This window comes from Linepithema humile, chromosome 6 (genome assembly GCF_040581485.1).
Source record: "Linepithema humile isolate Giens D197 chromosome 6, Lhum_UNIL_v1.0, whole genome shotgun sequence".
Taxonomy (NCBI): Eukaryota; Metazoa; Arthropoda; class Insecta; order Hymenoptera; family Formicidae; genus Linepithema; species Linepithema humile.
This window is the reverse complement of record NC_090133.1, coordinates 22643760-22671385: the sequence shown is the minus strand read 5'-3', so window position 1 is coordinate 22671385 and position 27626 is coordinate 22643760. Positions and strand designations below refer to the sequence as shown.

The 27626-nt window shown below is 38.6% G+C and overlaps 2 protein-coding genes across 4 annotated transcripts in view; one reads left to right on the top strand and one right to left on the bottom strand.

Moving 5' to 3' along the window:
• Positions 1-27626, top strand: part of LOC105672942 (uncharacterized) — a 131160-nt gene that overhangs the window by 949 nt on the left and 102585 nt on the right. The gene's annotated exons all lie outside the window — the stretch shown is intronic.
• Positions 815-27475, bottom strand: Atg17 (autophagy-related 17). 3 transcript variants are annotated; one of them, XM_067357094.1, is made up of 10 exons: positions 25779-27475; positions 21386-21594; positions 11031-11319; positions 9336-10281; positions 9026-9243; positions 8324-8951; positions 6819-7565; positions 6432-6740; positions 5361-6218; positions 815-5258 (listed from the first exon to the last, which is right to left on the bottom strand). In XM_067357094.1, the coding sequence occupies exons 1-10, from the start codon at positions 25844-25846 to the stop codon at positions 5142-5144; spliced, it is 4389 nt and encodes a 1462-aa protein (XP_067213195.1). In that variant the 5' UTR covers positions 25847-27475; the 3' UTR covers positions 815-5141. The 3 variants fall into 3 exon arrangements, with proteins under 3 accessions (XP_067213195.1, XP_012223640.2, XP_067213196.1); XM_012368217.2 differs by having other exon boundaries at positions 815-5261; positions 25779-27472; XM_067357095.1 differs by having other exon boundaries at positions 815-5261; positions 8831-8951; positions 25779-27467.

Here is a 27626-nt window from a genome sequence, read left to right as displayed (position 1 = left end):
GTGAGTTTATTTTCTATTGTCTAACATTACTTATTGATACACTTTGATATGTGCACTTTGATATCGTGTATATATGCACGATAATTAATGAACTTTTGCTACATTAAATATTGACAATTTCAACTAAATGATTCTATGTCCATAAAAGAAGTATGATTAAAGTAACATTAACATATTTAATTTAAATAATTCATAAATAAGTCATTTCATCTAATGACAATTTTTTTTGAATTTGATTTTATTTTTATAAAATTTCTCTCTATAAATTATTTCATCCTCGTCACTGAATATATCTGATTGCTATTGTTATATTACGCACATAGCATGTCTTTTGAATTCTATAATTGTTGAATTATTTTCAAAATTAATTAACTATTGTGTTCAATTTTAATTAGAAAGGTGGGAATAATGCACAATCAAAAAATATGTATAATCTAAAACATATATATATTTATATGTATATTTTATTGTCCAGTTATATTAATTGTAATATAGTTCGTCAATGTGTAAAATGTTACTATAAATAGTTACTATAATTTGCACTAAGCTTAACAAAAGCAAAACAATATACGTGACAATTGGCGATGGTAGATTACTTATTGCAAATGTGTTCATTCATTTTGAAATTAAATTCAACTGTTAACTTATATTCTCTATTCATAAATAAATATAAGTTGTACTTTACTAGAATATTTTGCTAATTTACATGTTATTCGAGATATTAGATTTGTTTATTAGGCATCTTTCAATTTTTTTTTTATCAAGCTAAACGATTTTAAGGATCGGGTGAGATTAAAAATTAGACCAGTCGATCTAGTTTGGAAAAAGGTCACATGATTTATTTGTAACTGATTTTTATTCGCAATAGATACTCTCACGATCACAATTGTTATGTATGTAATGCAATATTATTATTATTATCATATGCCTACGCGTTACACTTTCTCGATTACACATGCGCAATATCTTCCTTACTTATCCTTTATGAGAGATAGAGTTTTTACGAGAGTGTTCGCAAATGGCGAACGTAACAGGACACATGAATAGTGATGATGTGTAAAATTCGTCCGCGCAATTGCAGAGTTTTTTTTCTTCAAATAATGCGTTATTAGGAAGAATTACCGAAAAAATAAAGAAAGAGGAAGAGGAAAACGCGCGTAGAGATTTTAAAGATTTCCTTCGGTGTCGAGATTCGTATGGGCTTACTCAAAAAAGAGGATTGGTTTGCTTTCGTGTCTAAAATCACGGCAGCCAAGTTTATAGATAATATTATGCACATGTTTATGATTTTTATGATTTTTAAGCTCGATCAAAACACTATCGTTGGCTTGATTGGTGATTGACTTTCTGTCCCTTGTAATTTCCTCGATCATGAAAGACAAGTGTCCCCTTTAATTAACAAACACTCATTATTCGTAGTTTTTTGACAATTTATTCTAATTCAATAATAGAAATTAATTTTAATTCATTAATTGAAAATTAGCGGAAATGACGTGAACTCGATCTCTTTAATATTTACAATTAATTTCCAATCACTAATTTAGAAACATTAAATTTGTCGTTAAAAAACCTTAATCATATACAAATTGAAGCTTTCCTACAGCTATATCTTAGGTATATGACAAAATAAACTGCGCTAATTTAAGATTACGGAGACAAATCATTTTCTTATTTCATGCTTACTCTTTCCAAAAGTATTGCTAATCTAATGTTGTTTCTTTTCATCGAAATAGTTTCATTCTCTTATACTATCAGGTGTTGCAACAGTAAATTTAATAATGGTAGTATCAATTTTTTCAGTCGAGCAAGATCGACTGTTCTTCTATCAGAAATACGAGCATTTCGATGATGCACTTTTGAAATACTTCGATGATAACGTGATATTTAAATTCTTAATTTAATAAAATCGAAATAAGGCTGATAACTTAATAGTTTGTTACAGCCTGTCGCTAAATTGTGCAAAAATTCGTTTTACTTTCTTCGAAAAATATTTCAAGGTTTAATTTGTTAGAGTATTTTTTTTCTAAGAATAAAAAATTGGAATTAGTCAATTATGAGTTTGCATTTTAAAACACTGTCGCACTTTGTCTTGTGTCATGTGGTACGCAACAAGATTACATCAGTTTCACATAGTTTACTTAGAGTTTAGTCTCGAGATTCTTAGCGAAAAATATAATCTGCGACGTCGAGCGACCGCTTCTCGACGTCCCAGTTGAACGTTTTTCACCATTTCTCGAGTTACAAGTTTGGTGCAAATTAATATCACGGTATCGTATGCGGATACATTTATATACACATGTTTCTAACAAGATTTTCTCCCTTTGAAAATTTCCGCTCTTGGATAATTTCCAAACGTAATTTTTGGAAAGTATGAAAGGGACGTAGATTGCGTATGTGCAAATGTGTTTTGCTTCTTTTTCTCTTGTAAGAATTGATAAAACTCTATTTATTTCCAAATATATGCAATGAATAGAATCATTGACTCGCGTTTCTCACATTTTTCAACAGTTACATTGTTGGTGTCACGAATTTATAAATATATCTAAAAAAAAGAGAGAGCATATCAAGTACGAGAATAAGTGAGCTTTATCGAAAAATATTCAGTTCGAAGCAACGTGGTATCTAGCTTTGCGTGCCTGCAGGGTTTTAGTGCATCGTGTATCCATGGCGTTATCGAACCTACGAAGAAGTTTGGTGTAATAGGAACCGTAGGTGCACATAAACTTACACGAAAATCGCATACAGAGATCGATTCTACAGTTCGAATTGTATAAGTAATTTCATCGCGATGGCAGTAAAACATGTTACTATTGTCATCGTTTCTTTACACAGTGATCGCATTATTTCCTTATAGAAGAACACTTTTTTCCTCCGTGTGCGATTTCATGTGACAAACGATGATGAAGGTAGAGACGGTGTTCCTGAGAGAGGAGGAAAATTTTCGCCCATCCACCCTCGGAAAGCCGCGTTATACAAGTCAATCGTCTTGCGCGCGCGCATATGCGGTGTACGCGGTGCATTCGCGTTGAAGACGAAAGAGTAATTTAATAATTACTAGCTACTTTGCAATACGCCGAAAGCGAATGTATCGTTCCCTCGAGAGAAGCTCGAGATAGCTCGATATTCTACGGAACGGTTTATCTTACGTATCAGCATACTTTGCAAACCGCTTTTCACTGGTGCTTTACCATAGTTCGCACCAATTTGAAATCGTCGCGAACGAACGATGATCATTGTTCTTTGAAGATCGAGAGAATTGGTTTCACGTTATTTTTTTTTTTTTTATGAAAAGAAAGAAAATATTCACAAGTTCATTTTCGATCAAACAAAGAACGAATCATCGCTCGACACCGCAAGGAATTAAGTTAATTAACAATTAAATAGAAGTGAGAAAGTGAAGCTAACAATCACAGCTATTGTACTACGAATGTTTATGCGTCGCAAAAAAATGATAGTGGCGATACTTAACAATACAATGATATAATATAACTAAGAGATTAGGAGCAATCATTTGCAAGTGTCTCTTCATATGTAAACGATGAGCATACTTGCACATGGACACCGGTCAAACGCAATAGAAAAAAATTTATATACATGCGTGGTATGTGTACATTTATAAAATACATTCTACGCCTCTCAGAGTGCGCCTCTCTTTCAGGTCAGCTTTACAATAGGACATTGCTTAAATTAATATTTGAAAATTGCGTACAAAGTAAATGATATTGTAGCTTTTGTTTTTTTCCACTCTATCAAAATGAAACATTGACTCACGTTTCTCCGTAGATACTACAAAATGATTATAAAGAGTATCAAGAGAAGAGAAATCAAAGTATAAAGAGATAAATGAAAAGACGATTTGCGAAGAAAATTCACACAAGGCATTGTCGAATGAATCATCGGAAATATACAATCGCGTTAGTGCGATAGCATTTTCGTATAAACTGAATGTGTTAGGTGTATTCGCGAAATTGCACAACACGGTCACGAGACAGTTTCCACTTTACAAAATCTTAGCTCCGTCTTAGGACTTACGAGATTTCCGTACGCGGATATATTGCACGCCTCGTATAATGGTATATATATATATATATATGCATTCTACGTATTATCTGATACGGTTATATACAGTACCAAACAAATGTATTTGGACAATATTTGCTTTTTTCTATTTTAATACTTTTACGAACATTATTACAATTACAAATGCATTTTGGGCAATATTTTGTTATTTATTTTCGTAAATCTATGCCAATAGATGATTTTTTTGCTAATTCTGTTAATATTAAATTCCTGAATACTTTTTATTTATTATTGACACATATATTTTTTATCAAAATTTCACACATTTACCGAGATAATTTATTCATTTTTTCTTTCTCTATAAATTAGTCAATTAATACTAGTAAAAGAGGCATTGAAAATATGAAAATAAAGCATTTGTTCGAATACATTTATCTGATACTGTGTATATTTATAATACACAAATCGCATATTTCGCACAATACCTTCGTTTTGTAAAACTTATAGCTACATTTTTTTTCATAGTGCAAAGATAATCATCAAAATGCGGAGAGAGGAAGAGCTGAACATTGTCTCAAGAGACACGCTCTCATCTTCCCGCATTGTACTACTGAAGTTAAACAATCTTTCTCTCTCTTTCTCTTTCTCTCACACACACACTGGTCAGCCTATCAAATTATTGAAAGAGAGAATCAACACTCACATTCCTTTGTTTTTTCGTTTATGAAAAAAGGAAAATCGAAGAATACAAATATCGTTATGCTTCACAGCTAACCACAGCATTCGGCAAATATGTTTCACTCGTTTAAAAATTACTTATATCACAATAAAACGCCGGCGCATCCTTCCGTCTCATTTCATGTTACCCAACTTGCGCATACCTCTTTCCGTGTATCATCACCCCATCACATGTCATCGATATCAAGGATGCGTCTAGAGGCTCTGGCAGGTTTTGGCCTAGATCCGAGGTTTCCGGATGGTTGCGGAGACGTAAGTTCGGGATTTGCGTTCCGGGTCGCTGGTCCCCTAACGAACGCGGCCCTGCCGTCGCAAACCCTCGATCACAGCGCTTGTACTAGGCAAGAATCAAGGGATTCTCGACACTTAGTCTGAACGTAAAATTACGGTAGTTGACTTTTCGACATCGAACCCGTCTCGTCAATCAGTGCGCGTCCATCTCGTGGTTTAGCGCGCACTCTGTAGAATTTTGTACCACGTGGAACATGGTACCGATTTTCCTGCTAGAAAAAGAGTAACAACAGAAAATTTTTTTATTTTCTCAAAACGATATCATTTAATATTATAAGCTTGAAACTCACTAAATAGTCAACAAGCCTTACCTTTCTTGCATGACAATATTCTTTGTCGATCACTTCCGCGAGAACGCACCTCCGAGAACTGTTCGGGTTCATCTCTATGTCCAGTGCGCCCACATAGTCTGAATGAAGAAAATAAAGAGTCGAAGATTCCTGATACACCGCGTAGTTGCCGTGTACTGCATCCCAAAAAACGAGAACTACATCGCCTGCATTGCAACTGGTGACACTGGCAATTCCCTGTTGCACCATCTTGTCCATCTTTTCCGCGACTTTCTTATTTATGTAGGCGGGAAAAGAAGGGTGCAAGCGTATAAGGGTGGAAGCTGATTTGGAAGATGGTCGTCGACTCGGTTCTGGACTGGTAGCCTGGTCTCGACTTGAAGTTAAGTCCGTAACTATCGCAACCGATGCATTCATTTCCTTGTCGCGACTTTCCGTAGGCATCGACTCGACGCCAAATATACTCTTGGTTCGTTCGTTCAGCAACTCGATTTCCAAACGAATCTTATCCGTCCTTAATGTCTCCACCTTCGCTTCGGCCACTACTTTACTCGCGCGTATCGTCTTTAACTCGCAGGATAATCTTTTGTTATCGTTTTCGAGAGATTCAAGTCGCCTGGACAGCCGAGTCAAATCGTCGTCACCAGCCTCCAATCGTACTTTCTTCGATTCTGAGACTTCGACGTCGTATTTGTCGGTATCGACATCCTTGAAGACTTCCTGCAAACCGACTTGACTGGCAGTCAACCGATCGTAACTCGGGTCCTTGCATGCTGCAGCTTCTATGGGATACACAATGTTTTCGTTTTGTTCTAAGACCGTTCGCTCTGCAGATTCTTCACTCTCTAGCCGTGCTTTGTCCGTTTCAAGATTTTTCATCTACGCATAAAAGAAAGATACATAATTAAATAGAGAAATCATAATAATATAATAATCAATATGAAAATACAAAGAGTGATTTAGAAAGAAAGAATTTATGTTGATAGGCCATCTTTTTTTATTCTTGCAAATACTATATTTCTCGTTATATCGTTCCTTTTTTCAATCATCTCGTATCACACATACATATAAATAATATATACGATACCGTACCTTTTCCTTCAATATTTGCTGTATATCAGATTTGAATTCAAATTCTTCGATCAATCGGTCTATTGTGTTCTTGTAATGCTTGCCCTGTTCCATCAATGCAGCCGTTCTCACTCTGTACAGATCTATCTCTCTGTTCTTCTCTTCGACCACTTCTTTCGCCAATCTTAATTCGTTATCCAATTTCGCCATGCAATCAGCCCTCTCTTTCTCAATAGCGGTACGAAGTGCCATGGCGCTTTCTACTTTCATATCTTCCTTTGCTTGCGCTAGAATCGCCTCATGATTCACAAGCTCGATAACATCCGTTCGCTGAAAAAAAATAAAACAATATTCTCACACATCTGTCCACTTGATTTTCAATAATAAGTCAAAAACACTGTTACTTACTTCAATTTTTTCTAGACTAGAATCGCTGGGACTCCTTTCCATGGTGGAAGCAGCCATTAGCTTGAAACGACTCCTAATAGTTTCTAATTCTGTTTTATATTCCATTTGGAACTTGTCAGTTGTCTCTTTCACTATTCTTTCTTGATCACTGTGAGCAGTGGCCAGATTCTCTTCCAGTTCTTGAATTCGCTTCTGACATTGCGCGAGAGAATTCGTCAAGGAAGTGATTTCGAGGAATCTCTCGTCATTCGTCTTTTTCACAGCTTCTTCTTTGTCTAAACGCGTTTGCTCTAATATCCTTGAGTAATCCTCAAGTTGCTGATGTAGACGACTCTGCAAATTTCTCTTTTCCATTTGTTCGTCCTCCAGCTTTTGACGCATTGTGGCCACTAACCGTTCGTGCTCCGCCAATTCTGTCTCTTTTTCTAAAAGATTTCGTTTCAGCGTGCATATTTCTTCTTCGTGATTCTGCATTAGTTTCTTAATATCTGCCATCTTGAACTCGTGTTCAATCGTGAGTTCTTGTTCGCGCTCTTGCAAACGACTATCACAATCCTGCGAGTACAAAGATAACGCCACTCGGACGCGCTCCGTCATCTCAGTGAGGCTCTTACCATCGTTGGACTGATCTCGCAAAATCGCCAATTCGTTTCGAACAGAAGTCAGTTCCTCGCGTACGACTGCCTTCATAGTCTTCAGAATGGAACGCAACCTTTCCACCTCTTCACGCGTGTTACCAAGATTCTCCTGAAATAAACAACAAGTACCGAGATATTTCGATGAGCATACTCGAAAATATATTTTATGAAACGAATTGTCCTCAACTCTGTGAAAAGTTAAGAAGAATTCGCGCGGGAAGAAAACTCCACCCTTGTTCTTAAATTTTGAATCATGATATCCAATTTACGCAAAGAATTGCAACAATTTTCGTTTAGAACGGATGTATTCTTTTTAAAAGCGATCGTGTGGATGAATTCAATAGGTTTTGAAGGGAAGTGTGTGGCTTCAAGGGATTAGGAAACGAGTGCGACGCCAGCTATCCTGTAAAAAATCAAGATGCACGCATATATACACGTCTATTATTGGATGCCGCTATAATTGAGTAAGCGATACAAAAATTAGAAAGTGTAATAATTTTGATTCGATCGATTTAGTAGTTGCGGGATACAACAAGGCAACATACATACTCACGTCTCACGGGATCTAGTTGCATACAGTCAGTGTAAATAGCTTATTAAAGTAAGACGAAGATAACAATAACCTAAGCATCTAAAAAATAATAAAACAAGAAAAACGAATCAACTACAAGTACATCCAAGTACCGAGTAATACTTTCGATGTCTGATGCGGGATAGAGGAAGGAAAGAATAAAGAGAAAGAAGAGTGTTGTACATTTTAAAGCACAAGAGGTAAACGACGGAGAACGAAGACGATGTTTTACGGGACGTTTTACGTGGCTACGACTACGGGAGTTGTTTGTTAGGGAGCTGTAAGTCGTCCAGTACCTGAAGGAGGGATACGATAGCCTGATGCTGGCCGTCGGCGGGATGCTCGCTGAGGCTGCTGGGTAGGGACTCGTCCATGTAAAACTCGGTACCCATGAAGTCGGTAGCGCCCACGCCGACAGAGGGACTGCTACCGCCGCTACCGGATAACGGATGCTGATGCTGGTGCTGGCCGTCGCACATGACGGAGGACCGTGTCAGGGAAGGGGGATTCGGGCTGAGGGAATGCTGCTCCTCGAGCGGCAGGACGTCGCGATAGTTGGAGAGGCCGCTCGCACCACTACGGAGCAAGCAAACGGAAGAGTCGGCGGCGCCGTTTTCCACGCATTCGGTCAGCGGACTCAGCTGCGCCGGGCGCTCGCTTGCGACGGACAGGCTGGGAAATTGGAAAGAGCCGGGTTCGCTTGACGTGGACGAACGCGTTGTTAGATCCGCGACTTTCGAGTTTAGCGGGGAGACGTTAGTTGAGGTCGAGGAAGCAGGGGACACGCTTCGAGAGGCACCAACCTCCAATTGCTTTTGCCGCTTTTGTTTCGCCCCGTCGAACACGCTGGGTTTAGTCGCGTCCACGCCGGCCTGACCGATCTTCTCGAACTCCTCCGTATCAGTTTCGGATTCGAAGCCACCCCTGAAAATCGGTACGTTACACACGTTACATTCGCGGTGATTCCTTTTATGGCGTATGCGTAACGATACGCTCACCTGTCGGATAACATCGGCACTCTAGCCCGATCTTGTTCCTTCGCGGGAATGTCAGTGCTCGCCGACGTGGCGTCTTTTTCCTTGTTGTCATCGGTGCTGCCTTCGGTGAAGCTCTTGGATAAGAAAAATTGTGTGATGCTATTCAAATTTGGCGTGGAGATTGCGAGCGCCAAATCCGGAAGCTGTGATCTCAGTGATTCCATGTCGTCCACGGTCAGCTAAAATATTCGAAATATTCGTTAAGTAGAAAAATATTCAAAACTATGCGAGCCAAGTGACAGTTCAGACGATAATTATCAAAATCTTGCACCTTGGGTAGTTCGTTGTCGAAAACGGAAGGCGCCTGCGTCGCGAACGGCGGCGGCGTGTCTTCCAGACCGGGGAAAAGGGTGTTGAGGAAATGGCCGTCGAATTTGCTCTGAAATTCTCGCCTACGCGCCAGCTCCTCGCTGTGAACCGTCAGCAACTGACACGCGAGGTTACTCGCCCACACGAGAAAAGCCTGTGAGAAAGTGCGCCTTCTGACCACCTCGACCACCGCGCTTATGTACATCTGTGGAGCCAAGTGGATTTGCTGAAGCACCTCCAGGTGCCTCCTCAACCGCTTTAGACTCTCGTGATATATGATCAGCTTGTTGCCCACTTCCACCATCTTGTTCTCTACGTACATGATCCACTTGAGTCGTTGATAGATATTCACCGAGAGCTCTTCCTTCGCCTTGGTGCATCTACGACGGATGTCGCGCAGCTGATTGTGATTCTGCAGCATGACAACCAACTGTCGGCGATGGGAGGTGCAGAGATCAGGCAGAACGCTCGCGTCACCCAGATTGGTAGCACGATTCTGATTCTGTAGGAAACCCTGAGCCAGCTCGCCTTGCTCGTGAACGAGCCTTTTGGTCTGCACCATCAACTGTTCCAGGGCGAACAATCTCTCGCCCAAACCCTTGATCTCCTTCATCTCCTGCTTGTTAGCGTTGTCGATGGCCGTGTTTACTTCGGCCTTCAGGGCCTGCATTAACCGTTCGTCAAACTGTTCCAAGCCGCGCGAGCACTGATCCGCCACTTGCTCTAGGCTGCTCTGATTGTCCTTCGCTGAGATCCATCGAAGTAGGCTTAGCACTTCCCCGGAGTCCTCCGACGCGGACTCGGACGAATGACTAGGCTGGTCATCCAGACTCAGCAGGCCCTCAGCTTGCGCTCGTAAGGCCGGTAGAATAGGAATTTTTGCGAGGGTACCGAGATCGGCGCTGAAGCTGTAATGATATTGATACTCATTTTTTCACCTGCATATATGTTTGCCATACTTACAAAATATATGAATTTAAATATCCAATTAAAAAATTCAATATAAAAATCTGAGGATGTTATTGAATATTCGATATTATTCAATTTTAAATATTAATGTTAATCACACAATATTTCCATCTGTATTTGTACGTTTGTCGAATATTGCCCGGTGCATTTTAGCCCGCATATCTTTGGATGAAATTACAGAGGATCAATTAAATACTCATTAGCAATGTAACCAATGGTAATCGGAACGACGACGATTAAACATGATAATCGAAGCTATAATAATTAAAATGTAGATTCAATGCTAATTATATCCCATTGTAATTAAAGTAATTATTGAGAGTAGTATTACGTTACGGTAGCTCTATGGGCACGTAACTCATTGAAAAAAATTTGCTTAATGACCCGCAACGCGCCCCGAATCCGCTCTCAATCTTCGCTCTCAATATTATTTAATTACCGCACCGGTCGGCATCAAATCTATCGAATACAAGAAAGCAGATGTTATATTAATTATTTTTTATATTAATGGTAGCGATATATCTAGCTTAAACTGTCGGTTACAAATTTCTGCCAATAATTCATGACAATTTGATTTACAATTGAAGAGCGACTGAGTAATAAAAACTCAGACAAGATTAAAGATAAAAAGGGTGATGTTTTCTTCGTATTTACACATCAATAGAATAGATATAATAAAAGATCGTACTTGTCAAGGAGCTCCATATGTTGTTGCCTTTCGGCGAGGTACAGGACAAAGGCCTGTTGAAATTGCTCGGCTCGGGATTGAAACATTTGCGTGATATCCTCGAGATTTGCAACTACCGCTGCCCAACCTTGTTGTTGAAGATGCTGATCGTGAACCAGCCTCTCGCAGATCTTTGTTTGTTCTCGCGCTAGACCGCAACATTGTTGAGCTAAATGAGCACGAGCACAAACGGTTTGATAAGTGGCTGGCATAGCCAGTGAGGCGTCGATCTGAGTCTGGAGGTCGACATCTGTTAAACAAACAATTAACATGGAAATTAATTTATTGTTAGTACAAATAATATGGAATAAATATGTATTAAGAAGATATGCAAAAGCTTCCGTTGTTTTTAAGCCAATTTTCTTTAATAATATCTTATAAATAATACAATATTTTTAGTCAATGATAGAAATTTTTGCATGCGCTTAATATCTTATTAAACTGAAATAACTCTGTGCAATACTTTTTAAATAACACATAACAATAGTAAAGTAGTGTTTTATTTCATGTACATATATAAAATTTCATTTCACTGCATTTGTGAAAGAAATTTTATTTGAGCAAAAGTCCCACAGATATCAATTTCGAACCTCTGGAAATTGAAATTTGTCATCGATAGAAATTAATATAAAAATGTAACGGAAAAAATAATATTTTAAAAGGACGCATTATTTTAAAATTAAGTTCGTATTACCTGTATGAAATTATATTTGCCTAAAAATCCAGCGTAATAACCTCAACATTTTATTTAATTAAACATTTAACTTTGCAAGTTATTTCAGTTTATTTTATCTCTTCCCTAATGTCAGTCTAACGAAATTCGCAGACACAATTACATTATGTACAGATTGTAATACATTTTTCGAAATTATGCGCTACATAAATTACATGTATAATATTACGAGAAAAGTACAGAACAATTTATTTCCTTCTAGAATGCAAAATAAAAACCGTTTTATTTCACTTCGTGTGTAATTTCAATTTTAATTTCATCAAAGAGATTTTTCATTTTCTTTAAATCGCCGCGCGTGCTACGATTAAACGAGAATCGATGCATGATCGTTTGATGATTATCAGACGTCCGGAAGCGCATGCGACTCAGCAATTCGCAAAATCCGAGAATTTAATGAGACTCCACTTAATTCGTAAAACGAAAACGCGAATGGAATTGTAAGACGCGAGCAGTTTAAAGCTTTAATCTGTTTTCGATCATAGTACGAGCGAGATAGTTAAAAAAAGTATTCTCTTCTTATGTAGCGATAATGTTAACGCTAAAATTAACGAGTTTGTGGGATGAAAGCTACCGGATCGGGGACTGAACCAAGTGGCAGGTGTATATAATTGATCGACGGGGCTCGCCAGAGAACGCAATCTTGGCACGCGATGAAAATTCAAGGTCGACGTGACATACATCGCTTCGACAATCTTACGTCATATTCTAGATCCAAGAAGCAAATTGCGCTTCGGAAACGTCCGGATAGAACAATTAATTCATACACGGGAAATCGCAAAAAAAACCTGCCCGAGACAATCGTAAAAAATCCAAATAAACGAAGCGGCAAGGAATCTAAATAAAGCAAGAAAAAAAATTGCGATGCAGTGTACGCCAGTGTTTAGACGATAATTTGCATATTCTATCGTGCATACTCTATGATAATGTATGCATGACCGGTCTCGATCTCTGGAACACTGTCCGAATGACCCTACTGATTTGCAAGTGTAAAAAATATCATTATGCACAATTGAACAATCGGCGACGGGATTCCGCAATGTTATCATATTCGAAAGTTGAGCCGTCATCAATAAATATATATATCAATATCGCGAAAAAGTAAAAGCACACCGGATGTAATCATTACATTGCTTATCGCAATTCTTTATTCCAATGCACTACTTGTAAATGCACGCGATATACGCGTAATATATGGGTTCGCGGCATCTTCCACATCGAGATCTCAAACTACACGATAACCTCTGACAATAATAATTATTCTTTAAACACGTGTTCATTTTTCTCTCTTTTCTGCACACGTTGCAATTTATGACGTGTTGAAAAATTAGGAAGAATATATTCAATGCGCTCTTTGATCTCGTATCTCAATCTTGTACTTTATTCTGCTCGCTTGCATTATCGTACTCGAAATATTATACATGTAACATATAAAGAAGCTTACGTATCTTCTGTTACGGAAAAAATTTATTTCTGTATTTCTCAGTTTAAAAAATTCAAGATTTATATAAAACATACGTGCAGAATTATAATATATATTTTTACGTCTCGATAAATGCATTATTCGTTGCGAAATGTGCTCATTCTTCTTTGTGCATATATGCAATAATAATCAATAATCTAAAACGTTTTATCAAACCTTCTTTTGAAAGGGTGGCGCGTACAAAAACATATTTTTCTTTGTCATAATCTACTTGAGTATACGATCTGTGTGCGTACACTATTCTTTACCGAAGCGTTCCTTCAACTTTCATGAGGGAGATAATCGACTCGCAAGAGATTACTCGCGACAATAAGCATTATTATGAAAAAAAACGCCGAGAAACGGTACCGAGGCCTGGAATATAGCCTGACGTGAAATGTTATCGGTTACTGAACCAATGATTTTGATCGTCTTACGCGTAGAAAATTTTTCTTGACTCCAAAGTTTTTTTACCATCGTAAAACAAATAAAAAAAATCCAAATGTAAGATATTTATAGAAATATAACATAGGAAAAAAACAATGATATAAGATATTTATGTTTCGTAGACCCGAAGCAATGTATCATATACCTACATCATTTTATCGATCGTATTTTTTATAGAGCGCGCCTCGACAAAAGTTAGTATATAATGGGATCAAGTAGTTTCAGGGCTTGTAGAAACTTGTATTACGTCGGTGTGCAGCTTCACATGGCAGCTTTTAATACGTTTACTACACGGAGAAGCCCCAAGATAGGGAACAATTTTGATTCTATTGACGTTGAAGCCCACGACAGATTCGAACGCGGCATAGGCGCGATACAATACATTACATATTTGCGATCTCGGAAACTGTTGCGGAATATGTAGATTGTATCTTGCGCTTGTAATAATTTTAGAAGATTATCACTCATATATTACACGCCTTAAAGTCATCGCATCGGCTACGACCGCAGCATCGAAGGCTGTTAACTACATAAGTCGCGACCTCGTTCGCACGGCAATTGCACGCGCAAACCGAAGCGCAGCACGGACACACCGAAAAAGAAAAATCGGACGCGATGGTTCGTGACGAGAAACAGTAAGCGCCGATACAAATGAAGCGCGGAGAAATCGCGTTAAAGGCGCGTGTTAGATAAATTGTGTCGCTGTTTCGAAGAATTTCTGACGGAGAAAAGTGTTCGAGAAGTCTGGAAAGTGCTTTTCGAACTGGTGCTGAGGCAAGATGTAATCAGTGTCGATTTTCTCACCGAGTTCTCGCTTATCGCAATATCTTCTCACAGATCAGATTTATCGCTCAATTCATTACCGAGGGGAATTCGGACGGCTGTCACGCATTTCGCATGCATTCATAGAACTTCGAAAGAATAGTCATTAAAGTACGAAATAAAGCCATCGGCGAGGTTCGGCCTCGTTCACACGATAATTGCAGGCTGCGCTCTAGCCGAGCGATACACGGAAAATCGCATGGTTGCACCGCTCACGCGCTGATCGTTGCAGAATTCCCGAGAAACAAAACAACCGCCAAAGAGCCGCGAGCTGTGTGCTACCCCTCCCCAAGAGTGTTAGAGTGCGCTAACTGCTAAAGAAAGTCGATTTTCATTCTAATCTTCTTCGATGTTCTGCCGAGTCGCTCTTTAACTTTCGCCCGCGCTTTGGAATAGACGAAAAGATTTATTAACGATGTACCAAGTTTTATTAATTAACCATTCATTATAAAAATCGAATTATAGATCACAATTTTTTCTAGAGAGGGAGACTCCAAATTCTATAGAAAATCTATCTTTAAAAGTAAAGTTGCGGGATGTGTGAGCGTGTATAAAACAGCTGATCGCGGTCATCGCACTCGCGCAATCCGCACAATTCCAACTCGGTTCTGATCAGTTAGTCAAGCTGGCTACAAGGAAAGTGTGCTTATCAAATTATTACGAAGATTATATATACCATGCGATGCAAAGACATCAAAGAACTTACCGCGGTCTTGCACGGAAAGCCTTACCGGGCGCGTAGGCCGGTCTGTTGCAATACGCGAGAAATAAGAATCGCTAAGAATTATGGCTACAATGTAGTGTTGCGTGTATGCGCAAACACTGTCGCGCGTACATAGAAGTGGTTACGACACGCAGTCGTACACAAAGAAATAATAGCAGGTACTTGTTGCGAGGCATTTATCAACTGAACACACCAAGTTGTTCGCGTCGCTCTAAGTCGTCCGATCAAAGAATAGAATTGTGATCATCTTCGAAAAATAGCATTTTAGTTGCATACATCATGATATTTAACAAAATGTTTCGTTATTTTGAATATTGTCGAATATTTATTACGTAAAATGTAAATTATACAGGTTTCTTCTTAAATGTTTTGTAAAATAATTAAAGAACGTTATATAAAAACTTGTTTTTCTATAATGTTACATTTTGTAATTAAAACAGGTATATTAATTCTGTATACAATCAACCGTTGCAGGATTACACATTTCGCGGAATCATGCAGAGTACTGCAAAAAGTTACGGTGAAAGCTCAACATAGCATGAAGTATTTTATTCGCAATTACAGTTTATGCAATTTAAAAATTTAACTCTGTTGGCCAACGCCTAATGTTGGTATAGTTTGAAAGTCTGAAGCGGAAGGAACAATGTTAGCTTTGTGACGTAATTATATTCACGCGCAATAACGATGCTTGTGAAGCGCAACCTCGTTATCACGAGACGATAGTTCGCTCTATGCGATACACCAGTCCATTATATAAAACTATATTGATTGCAAACTTGTGTATTGCTAGAAATTATTCAACAACAAATGCCCGTTCGTGTCACTGTTGGTAGGCATAAAAATCTCGATTTATGATCCTAATGTTTTATTTCCTTTTTTAAACGCGATATGTGCAGTATACCTCAGTAACTACCTCGTTGAAAATGATATTAAAGCTCCGATAAGCTTGATGTGTCGATTGCACGTATGTTTACTCGCCAAAGTGTTCGTTGCTTCGAATAAATGGTCGTGATAAGCCGCTTGCCAAGAAATATATAGGCTGATTTAAAAAAAGAAAAAGGTATAATATTGGAAAAATGTCTATAAAGAATAAATCTAAAAATTAATTGATGGAAGTACAGATAATTTATTTTATCTACGGAAATATATATCTATCATAGACAAATTATAATACGTCATGGACTCACGCGTTGACCTACAATCCTCATTTATCTTGTCGTTTATTCTTGTGGGAGTATCAGTATTCACGTTATCAGTCTCTTATATAAGATTGTTTGAAGCTAGTCTAGATTGAGTCTAGAACTGCCTACTTTTACACGTTCCCATTTTGCGATTCCCTTTTTAGAACACCCTGTACGTGATTCACGATAGCTTCGATGGGGTGCAAGCGGTAATATATTTATGTACCGCACACCCATGCGCGCGCATTCTGCACGACCGTACTCGATGCGGCAATGTGCGATTACAACAATCCTTGCGTCCGCATGCGAGCAAGCATACGCATATACTATATTATTATTTTCCGTAGCCCTACGCGAGGTCTTCTCGTCATAGGCCGCTTTACGTATCACGTATAACCAACGCGGAAATGGTTTCAATATTTCACGCGTTACGATAACTAATTTTCGGACACTAACATTTCGAAAGTAATAATTTTTCCTCGAAATCGCGGGAATCGATATGTGATACTTTTATGACGCTGCGGAATAACTAAAATAATTAAAACATGTGTCTTTAAAGTAAATTTTTGAAAATTTTTTACGTACAGAACGCGATATCGCTATAACGAAACAAATAACGCAACATGTGTCGACATATTCTTTTGTCTCGTTATCAGTTTAGAATGTTTTCCTGAGAACCTAGGAATAAAAAATCACCCCGCATGCTAACCTAACGAACCCCTAGCTACGGTATCGACTTTACATGTGCATGCACTCGGCGCATGTATAGGGTGGAGAACGTAATAGCCTGGGTCACGGTGACCCGGCGCGACTATTCCCGGGTTCACTTCAGTCTCAATGAGAAATCTAATATCGAATTAAACTTTGTAAATTGCTTGCCAATTTTCTTTATCTAGAGTAAAAAAAAATAAAATGTGCTATTGTCATCGACATTTCTCTGGGAAATTGTCTGCTCAGGTATTATTACTTTGCCTGATGTTACGTATGAACAACATGTTTTATAATGAAAATATATTATACAATATCTCAAAAATATTTGTAATAAAAGTAATCGGAAGATATCATGCGACTACTTGAAACAAACATAAAGTATGCGATGTTTCCCGGGTTAATATTCTTATTGACTGATTATTGGCAAAATACAATGTTTTCGCGATAATTAGCGCTTAAGAGCTGTGCCCCCAGTAGTACGATTGCATATCACTTAAATTGAAGCTATCGTCCAGTATTTTTTTTTTATTTTTGTCTTGGTTTGGTGCAAATATATCTTTTTATAACGATAACAGTACAATTTTTGTAATGCTACGATATTTCACATCGCAGGCGAGACAACGCGTTGTAAATGCCGCGGTTATTTAAAAAAAAAAAAAATCTTATCACGTCACTGATAGATAATTACAATATGCGTATATTTAGGAACGTATTTATGGACGCAGAGAGAATAAATGTTCCAATAATATTTGTAACATGTAAACGTAAAAGATAAACGCAGGAATAGCCTGATACAATTATACGTTATAATTTGAATTCCCATTTTATCTTTATGATTCAACATAAATATTATCTAATGCCATTTATTTTTCACCAACGATTTTTGTTCGGCGTTATTTTCCGTAAATTTAGAACAATATCTTTCCACTGCAGAAACTTGATAAAGCAAAGACAATGCCAAGATAGCACAAAGCCCATAAATTTGGCTAAAATAAAGTGTTATATATATATGTTTGGTTGAAGTAAAGTTAAAAAAATATTGAATTCGAGAAAAAGTGGAAATGAGTATTCGAAAGTAGATGTCGGTAATCTCGTAATTTTGCTCGCGTTTTATGTCGCGAACGAGAATCAACTAACCGCGAATCGGAGTCAATTAGATTTAATGACCAGGAAAAAGACACCGTTCGAGCTGTATTAAATCCAATCGCTGCGAATTAACGCGTGAGTATGAAAGTTCTACAGATATCCATATTAGATAATCAAACTACGAAAAATCGACCGTTACAAATCGACCATGTTAAAATATCTCTTTCGTTTTAGCGTAAATTGATTATTTATTGCAAAAGTTTTTAATTTAAATCATTTATTGAAAAAATAAATGCTGCAATATATCCAGCAGTAAACATACTATAGCGGTGCTATTGTGATATTTTCTTTTTTTTGAAATCGATGACGAAGGAACTCACATAAGATCTCTAATCAGCTGACAATTCTAACGTCACACCGGTGTCTTCGATTCCCGATAAACAGTTCTGTTCTATTCGCGGCTTAACGCGAGTTCGTATACGTTCATGGCCGCGGCTCTAAAGCAACGACCGATTCATCTTTCGAGAGAGAGGGAGAGAGAGAGAAAAGAATATAGAAGACTTAACTTAATTTAATCTTGAAACTAATTTAATCTTCAATGGAATTCAATATCTCGAGATACTTTTCACGTAGAAAATTCTAATAAATTACGATTTCAACAAATGCATTTTCCAATGAAGAAAAACATGAGCCTTTTTTTGAAAGTGATATAAGTCCACTTTTTCTTATTTTGAAATATTTAATGTTTTACATTTTGCTCTATTTAAAAACATTATTAAACTCTTTTTTTTTTCAAAGTTGAACTTATACCATTTAAAGAAAAAACGGCTCATATAACGATCCGTTATGATTTATTGCGCGTGTTCGTTTGAAAAATGTCCGTAATAACGCTGGCAATTCGGATCTGCCGTTGATAAAAGTTCGCTATCACCGGAGCTACCTTTCGCCCGTACACGTCGTAATTCAATTGACCGCAGATACGTCTGCCATAATTCAATGGACGTCTCATCTCGCATCCGCTTCGCGAGAGAGACGAGAGTACTTAATATAACGCGACGGCTGCGCGAGAGAAGCTTCCGCAGTAAACTCGCGCGGATGAACGGAATTAAAGCTGTCTCGGGTATTTTCTCGACGTAGAACGTCGTGACTTCGGGAAGTAGTCACCGACTATTTTTGCGGCTCGCGGAAAAGCGTCATACCGCCTAAGCGGCCTAGTTTCACGCTCTATGCAACGGGAACTCGGCGTTCTCGATGTCGCGTCGCCGGTGCAATTACTTGCGGTAAGGAGAATCAGATGTTTATCCTGTGGACAACAGAATCAGGTCGAACGGTTGATCACGAGACTCGTTAACAACGCAGGTCAAAGTTTCGCGCCGGCAGTCGGCATATATGATCTAACATGCAGTCGCGCGACTCTCTACCAATATCATATAACACGTCTGTTGCGACGTTCTATCTACATTCTGTTATATATCATATTCTATCTTATCATATATATCATATATACCTCATATTCTAAAACCAAATTAGCTATAACTTGTTCTCGTACCTCTCATTATCTTGTACTACGTTGGATTATCGTGATACGTAAACACAAAAAATATTAGACATGTCCGGAGATTAATCGTAATGAAATCGTAATTAACTGAAATCCAGTATTTTGCATAATTATCACTTCTACGGTCGTTAAAAAAGAATAGAGAAAGCATGAAAACAGTAGTAATTAACAAAATGTATATTCGTTAAATTATATTTACAGCAATTAAATATATATACTTTAGTCTTCATATTATTATACGAAACAAGACATTTGAAATTATTATATTTATTTATCCATATATTTGATCGATATTATTATCTATAGAAAAAGATAATTAGAGAAATTTATTAGATATTAAAGGCGCACGGTATAAGGTTTAAAAAAATTAAAAAAGAGGGCTAGATTTAATAAACAAGTAAGAATTTATCAGAGAAAGCGTGACTTACAAAAGTCCTGTTAATATTTAGATTCTTGTTCTTACGAAAAGTATTAGCTAATTCGATTGCTAGAGATCGTTCACGTCGACGATGCGTACCCATAATACATTGATTTCACGATAGATGTGATTTGTGGTCGAATCACGAGCGGTCTAGAAACTTGACTTACCGCAAGGGATATGCGTGCTGCTAAATCATAGCTCGCGCCTTGATCGCGCATCTACGCGCAATCGGGGAGAAAGAGAGAGAAACGAACACAGTAATGAAGCGAGTCGCAGTAATCTAACGGTACAAAACAAAGAAGTGAATAAAAGAAAGTATAAAATAGGACAACACGCATATTACCAAGCCTAACTAAACTCTGGGAAATTAATAACGGGACGAGAGCAGAGACGTATTTTTATCAAAAAATAGCATCGCGTGCAGTTTTCTTCATCTTTTCATCACGACGAAGACTTATGAGATGTTTACAAAAACAAGATACAGCGTGTTAAGTATAATAACAGCGTTATCGTTTTCTATTTACCGCAAGTAATCAGCGCCCGATACTTTAGTAACGATATCACTTCCGATTTCTTTCTCTTCGAGTCGATATAACGAAAATCTTTACTAATGCCCTTTCGACACGACTTTTCGTTAAAAAATTGCGCAATATCAACAATAAAATCTTGGATTTTTCGATATAAGTCTAGCCTCTAGCTAGATAGATCGAAATCTATCACTTCCTTCATTATTAAAATTAAGCGAAGAATCGGTCAGTACTTTGCTCGTGCATTGCTATCGGGCATTTCAAACGGAAGTGACGAATTTATCGTGTTAGGAGAACTGGTTCGGTTGCGAGATAAACGCTGGTTTACATATAAACGATAATTTATTCGTTAACTTTCGAACTAATAATGTTATAAAAACACGATGAATTACATCATTAATAATAAAAATATTCTTTATTGCATTTCGTATAAGACCAAGAAATATTATTGCTAATAATATTTTTCTTATCAAATATCTCAGCGAGATAGATTATCTTCTGTTGACTAATTACATATCGATTCATGTGTATCTAAATATAAATAATTACGCAAGCTGAGACGTTAGTATACGATTACGAAATCATCTATATATTTCGTCCCCATATAATAAAAATTTGAAATGAAAAAAAAGAAGCTCACTACTTACCGGAACCGTAATCTATACTCGGTGTGGGCGGTAAGCTGCTCTCAATGGCGGCCTTGCTAAATAGATAGATCGGATTCGTGTCGGTTCCAGCTGAGTAGGAACACACGCGTGCAGTCGGTTCCAGGCACTCGCCTCCGCTCATGAGCAGCACCTGATGAGCCGCTACCACGCCACAGTCCCTCTCAATCGCCTCCATCAGCTGACTGACACTGAACAGAAAAGTTAATTTAATTAAACTGTTAAATGTTATTGATAACAGCAATATTTAGATGCATTATGCAAGAGTTTCCGTCGCTCGTGTTTAGATAGATTAAACACAAAAAAAAAAAACTTTTATCGTGGTATCTTTTGCGTGAAAGATGGCAAAATGTAGTAAATAATACTGATAAAAATACTTTAACTAAAAATATTATATCATTTATAAAATATCAACTCAAGAAAATTGCCTTAAAACGATGGAAACCTTTGCACTAATATATTTAGATAACAAACATTCTTTGTCTAAAACTTTTTTTTTCAATTCTAGAACCGTACATCGAGATTACTTTATCCGATGTACAGTTCTAATCTAATTTATAATACTTTAAAAATGCTTTGGTTACATACAATGATTATTGAAATGTGCAGAAAAAGTTAGAAATAAAATCAAATTTTTGCAGATTTCTAAATGCATTGCAAATAGAAAAAGTAAATATACTTTTAAGATATAAATCGTTACAGTACATAAGTACAGTTTATAGGTTACATTACGGCTTAATGCAGTTGTATTACGTATAAAATATCTCTTCTCGATTCTTTACATCGAAGCTCGGAAAATCTCTTCCGCTTCAGTAAATCAAGGGCGATATCACGCCTTTAGGCAAGAAAGAAGCAACGCTCGGTTCGAAGACGGTTAGGCTTATATGACCTGATTTCCATAAGGAGTTCATACTGCGATCGTAATTGCCGGATGATGCGTTTCCATCGCCGGATGCAGCAGCAAAGAGATAACGAGAAAAGAAAAGCAACAGAATAGATAGAATTATGACAGCCATAATAATGCTACGCGATAAATACGCTCAAAAATCGGAATTTCGTTTGTTCTGATGAGAGGATTTAACTCTGAAAGCGGATAGATATATCGTTCGGTTTTATTTCTAGAATTGACACGTGCTTGGAAAAAAATTTGCATGCGAATAATTAAACTGCCACCACTCTATCAATCATGTGCAGTGCGAGTGCACCGATGCAAAAAACAACAAAAGGTGGGCGAGAAAAATGAGAAAAAACTCACTTGATTACGTAGCATGTGGAACCTTGCGTAATCGCGTATATATTGCATATAAAGTTGTTTTCTTATTATCACAATATTTTCAATTTTCAACGTTCAACTTTCAATATATCTTTTTTTATTTCTTAATTGCTAAATTACCATCATTCAACGCATTCTGCAATCGTAATCAATAAGTCTTTACGATGCTTTAAGAAAATTTAAATCCTCGGTCTCTTTGAATACTGCGATCATAAATGACACTTAAAAGGAATCGGAATGGCATGCCAATGTCGTTAAAACCTTGAGCAAAATTAATTAAACAGTGTTCTTTGTCCGAAGAGCAAGATGCGCGGAGTATTAATTTAAAAAAAAAAAAAAGTATATTTCAATGCCAACATTATTAAAATTATTACATAATCGTCATGTTCTTATAAATGCTGCGACAATTATCTGTTTTACTTTACGAGTCGTAAGATACCCGCAAGCTATGCAAAGTGTTTTCCGAAGATCGATATCCTTGACGTTATTTTTCACACAATTTACTATCGATTTTTCTTAACGCTAACAAAATCAGCGAGATATTATTTAGCAAACAATTTAATGTTGAAATTAAAGATTCCGAATAAAGCTTTCACAGCGTTGATCGAAAGCGCTTCGCGTTAGAAGCGTACGAGAGTGGAATATTGCCAGTCATTTATGATCGCGTTATAACTGACAATGAGTATAGCACGTTCGGCTACATCTCGAGACTGCATGTCGACAGTGGCACGCGTCACCATGCGGCTCATATTTCATACACACACACGCGACACTTGTTATCGCGACTTCGTTAAGATATCTATTCACTTGAGAATATCTTCTTTTACATTTCGAGATTAGAATTTCCATGCAAATCATTAATTCTTAAAAAATTAGGTTTTCCAATTTTAAAATAACTTTCTCGTAAAAAGAGTTTTGTATATATATAGAAAAGAAATTTTATTTCACATTTTTCATTTATTTTTGCATATAGAATCACCTTTATATCGTCTTTATAGGAGAGAATAAAACGATTCGATCAACTATTAATAGATAACATGTATTATTCATAATTTTAGATAACAGTGAGAAAAACTGCTTAAAGTGCATTGTTTTTCGAAAGATCTGTAATAAAATGCATATGTTGACATAGAATTGTGTTGTAAAAAATTGTCAGCGCATGATTTTTCGCAGATATTTTTATCGATGACTATGTAAACAAAGCGCAAGTAAACAAATGAAACATACGCGATGTGTTGTCGATGTTGACTGCAACGGGATTGCCTAGTTTTGCGTTTAATCGTGACGCTGCAATTAGGCCGCAGCGTATTTATTCATTCACGCTTAACCGCGCAGCCGCGATTACTAAGCAAGCGTAGAGAATAAAAGCAAATCGGGGCGATGGCAAATTGACACAGATTGTTAATTATCACGACGACGAGCAATGATCGTCTTTGTGGTCGTTATCTTAATTCACAAATATCGATATGCGAGAGAGCATTCTGATAAAAACGGGAAAAAATCATGGTACAAAGTGAGATAAAACACATACATGCGCGCTAGATGCGATAGATATAATCCAAACGCGACGTTGCGTTCAGTAATTTGAATTACAGAAACTGTATTGTACTATAATTACACGTGTTCTCTCATCCATCTTCAAACGTCATCAGCAATTTTTTGCTCAATTGATTCTCTGACGTCACGTCACTTGAACATGAAGAGAGAGCCTTGTAGTCCATCGCTCTCCCTTAAAACGCTGCCTATTAAGAGAGCTTGGCCGAGTACGATGCGATTCAGCACGCGTGACACAATACATGTAGAGCGGCCGATGTGTCGCGAGCCAATATATTTTCAGTGCGCGCGTCACAGCTGTATTCTTGTATTCCTTAAAAGCGTCGCGTCCGTAAAAGTGCGCAGTACGATGCGAAAATGCGCTTCCGACGCATTTAATGCGAAGTGATCACACGACGCGTAGAAACTATTATTTTTCCCACTTGGTGAGATTTCGCTGCTGATCTTAATCAGCGATAAATGGAATAATTTTTTTACGAAGTCTTATGGAATAGTTTTTCTTTTTCGAAAACGAGTATAAGTAGAACATTCCGATCTGTTTCTCCGCGATTTCCCTGAAAGTTTAATTTGTTCCTTTTCAATTTTAACTGTAATTAATGTTTTTTTGCGAAAATTTATTAACGAAAAGTCAACTCATATATTATCATTAAAATCAAGATAAATTGCGAAACGCTACACGAGAATCGAAGAAAAGATAAATGTTCGATCAGGCTAGCAGAAGTATCGAAAGAACGGCGTTCATTGCATCATGCGCGCGCGTCGTACGCATCGGGAGAGAGCTTGGCCGAGTTTACCATCAGGTCAAACTCGTGCGCGACACGAGCCAACCCACACCCACGTGCGCTGCATCGCGTCGATTTCGTCGTATATTATTTTCGGTGTAAGTTTGCAGCGCGAAACGATGTCGCGCATCTAGGAAAGTTTCTGCTCGCAATTCGAAAAGGCTTTCAACGCATGCACGCACACAATCTCACGCGACGGATCCCGCCCACGTCCGCTGCTGCAGCAACTCTTTTTGCAATTCGTTAACCTTCGGCGGATCCTTGGATTCGTACGAGTCGCGTCGATTCGCGCTATTAGAGCTCGCTAAATGCCGAGCGCTAATCACTCCGTTAATACGCGCAAACAGCGAATTCCGTCGATATCAAGCAATTACGCTTCTTATATAATTTGAGTAAATGTTTTATGAGAAATTCTGATATTCACACCTTTCATCACACTTATTTCTCGAATACTTCTAAGCATCGAACACGATATTCAATTATTACGACTCAAGATATTCAATTATGAAGAAACGTGAACAAAAAGTAAAGTATACGAAACCACGTTGGACTCAATATTTCTCGAAGTTTCCATCGAGGCAATTTTTTTAGATCTAATATTTTATAAATTCTGATATTAAAATTTTATATTCTCAATATATAATAATAACGTGCTACTTGAGAAATAAATATTCTGAATTATTCCGTATTTAACGAAAAATCGTTTCTTCTTTTTTGCAATTTACCGTTATTTAGACAACGAAAAATAATTATGTAAAGTCATTACCTTTGTAAAGCCAGCTTGATGTCGAAAGTGATGGTGGTGCCGGTATCAACGTGAAATATGTAAAGCATCTTGAAGCCGGTGATACGCCGGTGGCGATAACCAAAGTGAAACTGCTAGGGTAGCCCCGGAATATTTGCCGTCGCGGACCCTTCTTTCCGCAGGCCCCGTTAGCAGCAGGGGGCCCTCGGCCCCGACGGTTCCCCTCAGTCAGCTCGATCGGGGCCGTACCCCACGTTCTCGGTCGTTCGCGAGGACGGCCCCCTCAAGACTATGCAGCATCGATTAACGCGATCCTCGACGTCGATCCCGAGACGAGGCCCCGCTAGACGTCAATCGCGTCACGTCGCAGAATACCATTCAGGATGCGTTAAAAGCAGACTGCTTCAAAATAGAAGGGATTTACCTGACCATCGAGTCTCCTCGATACCTGAAACTTCCTTTGTTCTTTCTTGCAACTGCGAGAAAGTTCCGGTTAAGGCGAGTTTCGCTCTCCGCACGATCGAGCGCTCACCCACTTGAATATTCACTCCCGCTTCTGTGGGGATGAGCGACGTCGGTCGATCGTCGTATCTTATGTCATAACGCGATTCTCCGATGCCAATGCCGCTCCCGGTGTGGTTTACGTCACCGCATACGTTCTAGCGTTGAAGTAAATGTAAACGGAAGAAACATTTAATGTCATCATTTGTCTCCAAAATTTTTCGAAACCTTTCGAGGAGAAAGCGATCCTTCCGTGGAAAAGAGAATCCGATGATTCCTCCGACAAACTTGAGCGTGATTTCCGTCAACAGTCCGATATCACGAAAATCGATTTCGTTTCCACTCCCTCGACGTCGAACCTCACGGAAATCCGTCTGACGACGCGTAACGACGGCAATCGATTAGGCAACGGGATCAACCGCTGCTCGACCGCTGGTGTGTGTTTTGACGTCGAATCAATCGGATCCGGGGTTCCTGGAGACGCGACGACGCTTTCGGAACGCCTCGAACGCAGCGTCGGATAGGGCGGGCAAAAGCTTCTCCGGATTCACGAGAACACACCGGCACGCGTGTTACGAGCAAGAGCGAACGGCCGATTTCGCTGCCAACACGTCTCGTTTATCGTCGCGTAGCTGTTCTCAGATCAGCTGCTCGGCAAAACAAAGCACTCGCGCACCGCGTTACGCCACCGCGTCCGTCGCGCTCTCTCGCTCTCTGTCTCTTTCCCGTTCGCTTCTCAAGCGACACTGTTGTTTCACAGCGGTCACGACGTCGTATTACGAGAATCTGTACAATCCTCAGAATTTTAACTTATCGTTAGTATGCCAGTCTCGAAGAAGGGACGAGGAGAGCACCGAACCAACGGCGCCGCACAACACAAACAATGCTGCGCCGCATGCACTACTAGTCTATGCGCAGAGTCGTCGCAAAGAACAAAGAGACTCCGCTTTCCCCGCAGCTTTTCCACAGCGACGCCACTCGTTCGGCTTCCTCGTCGATTCGTGGACGAGTGACACGTATACTCGGACACGCGCCGACTCGAGTTAACGACGAAAAAGCGCTGAAAGCTGGCTGGACAGCGACCGAGAACGCGTCGATCGCCAAGATATAATCGGTTGGGAGGGGAGGGAAGGAGAGACGAGGGACTAGTTCCGCGCAGTCCCGTTCAACGTTTCACACTGACGCCAGCTGTTTATTGCTGAGCGACGGAGCCGACGCAGCCGAGCAGCCGCACGGCGGACAGAACGTCCGAACAATCATCGAGGCTGGTGGGGAAAGAGATTCCAGTTGCCGCCGTACGACCCATAGCGCTCGACATCCTCTATTCGTTGTCAGATGCCAAGATCTATGGACTTTAACCTACCGACG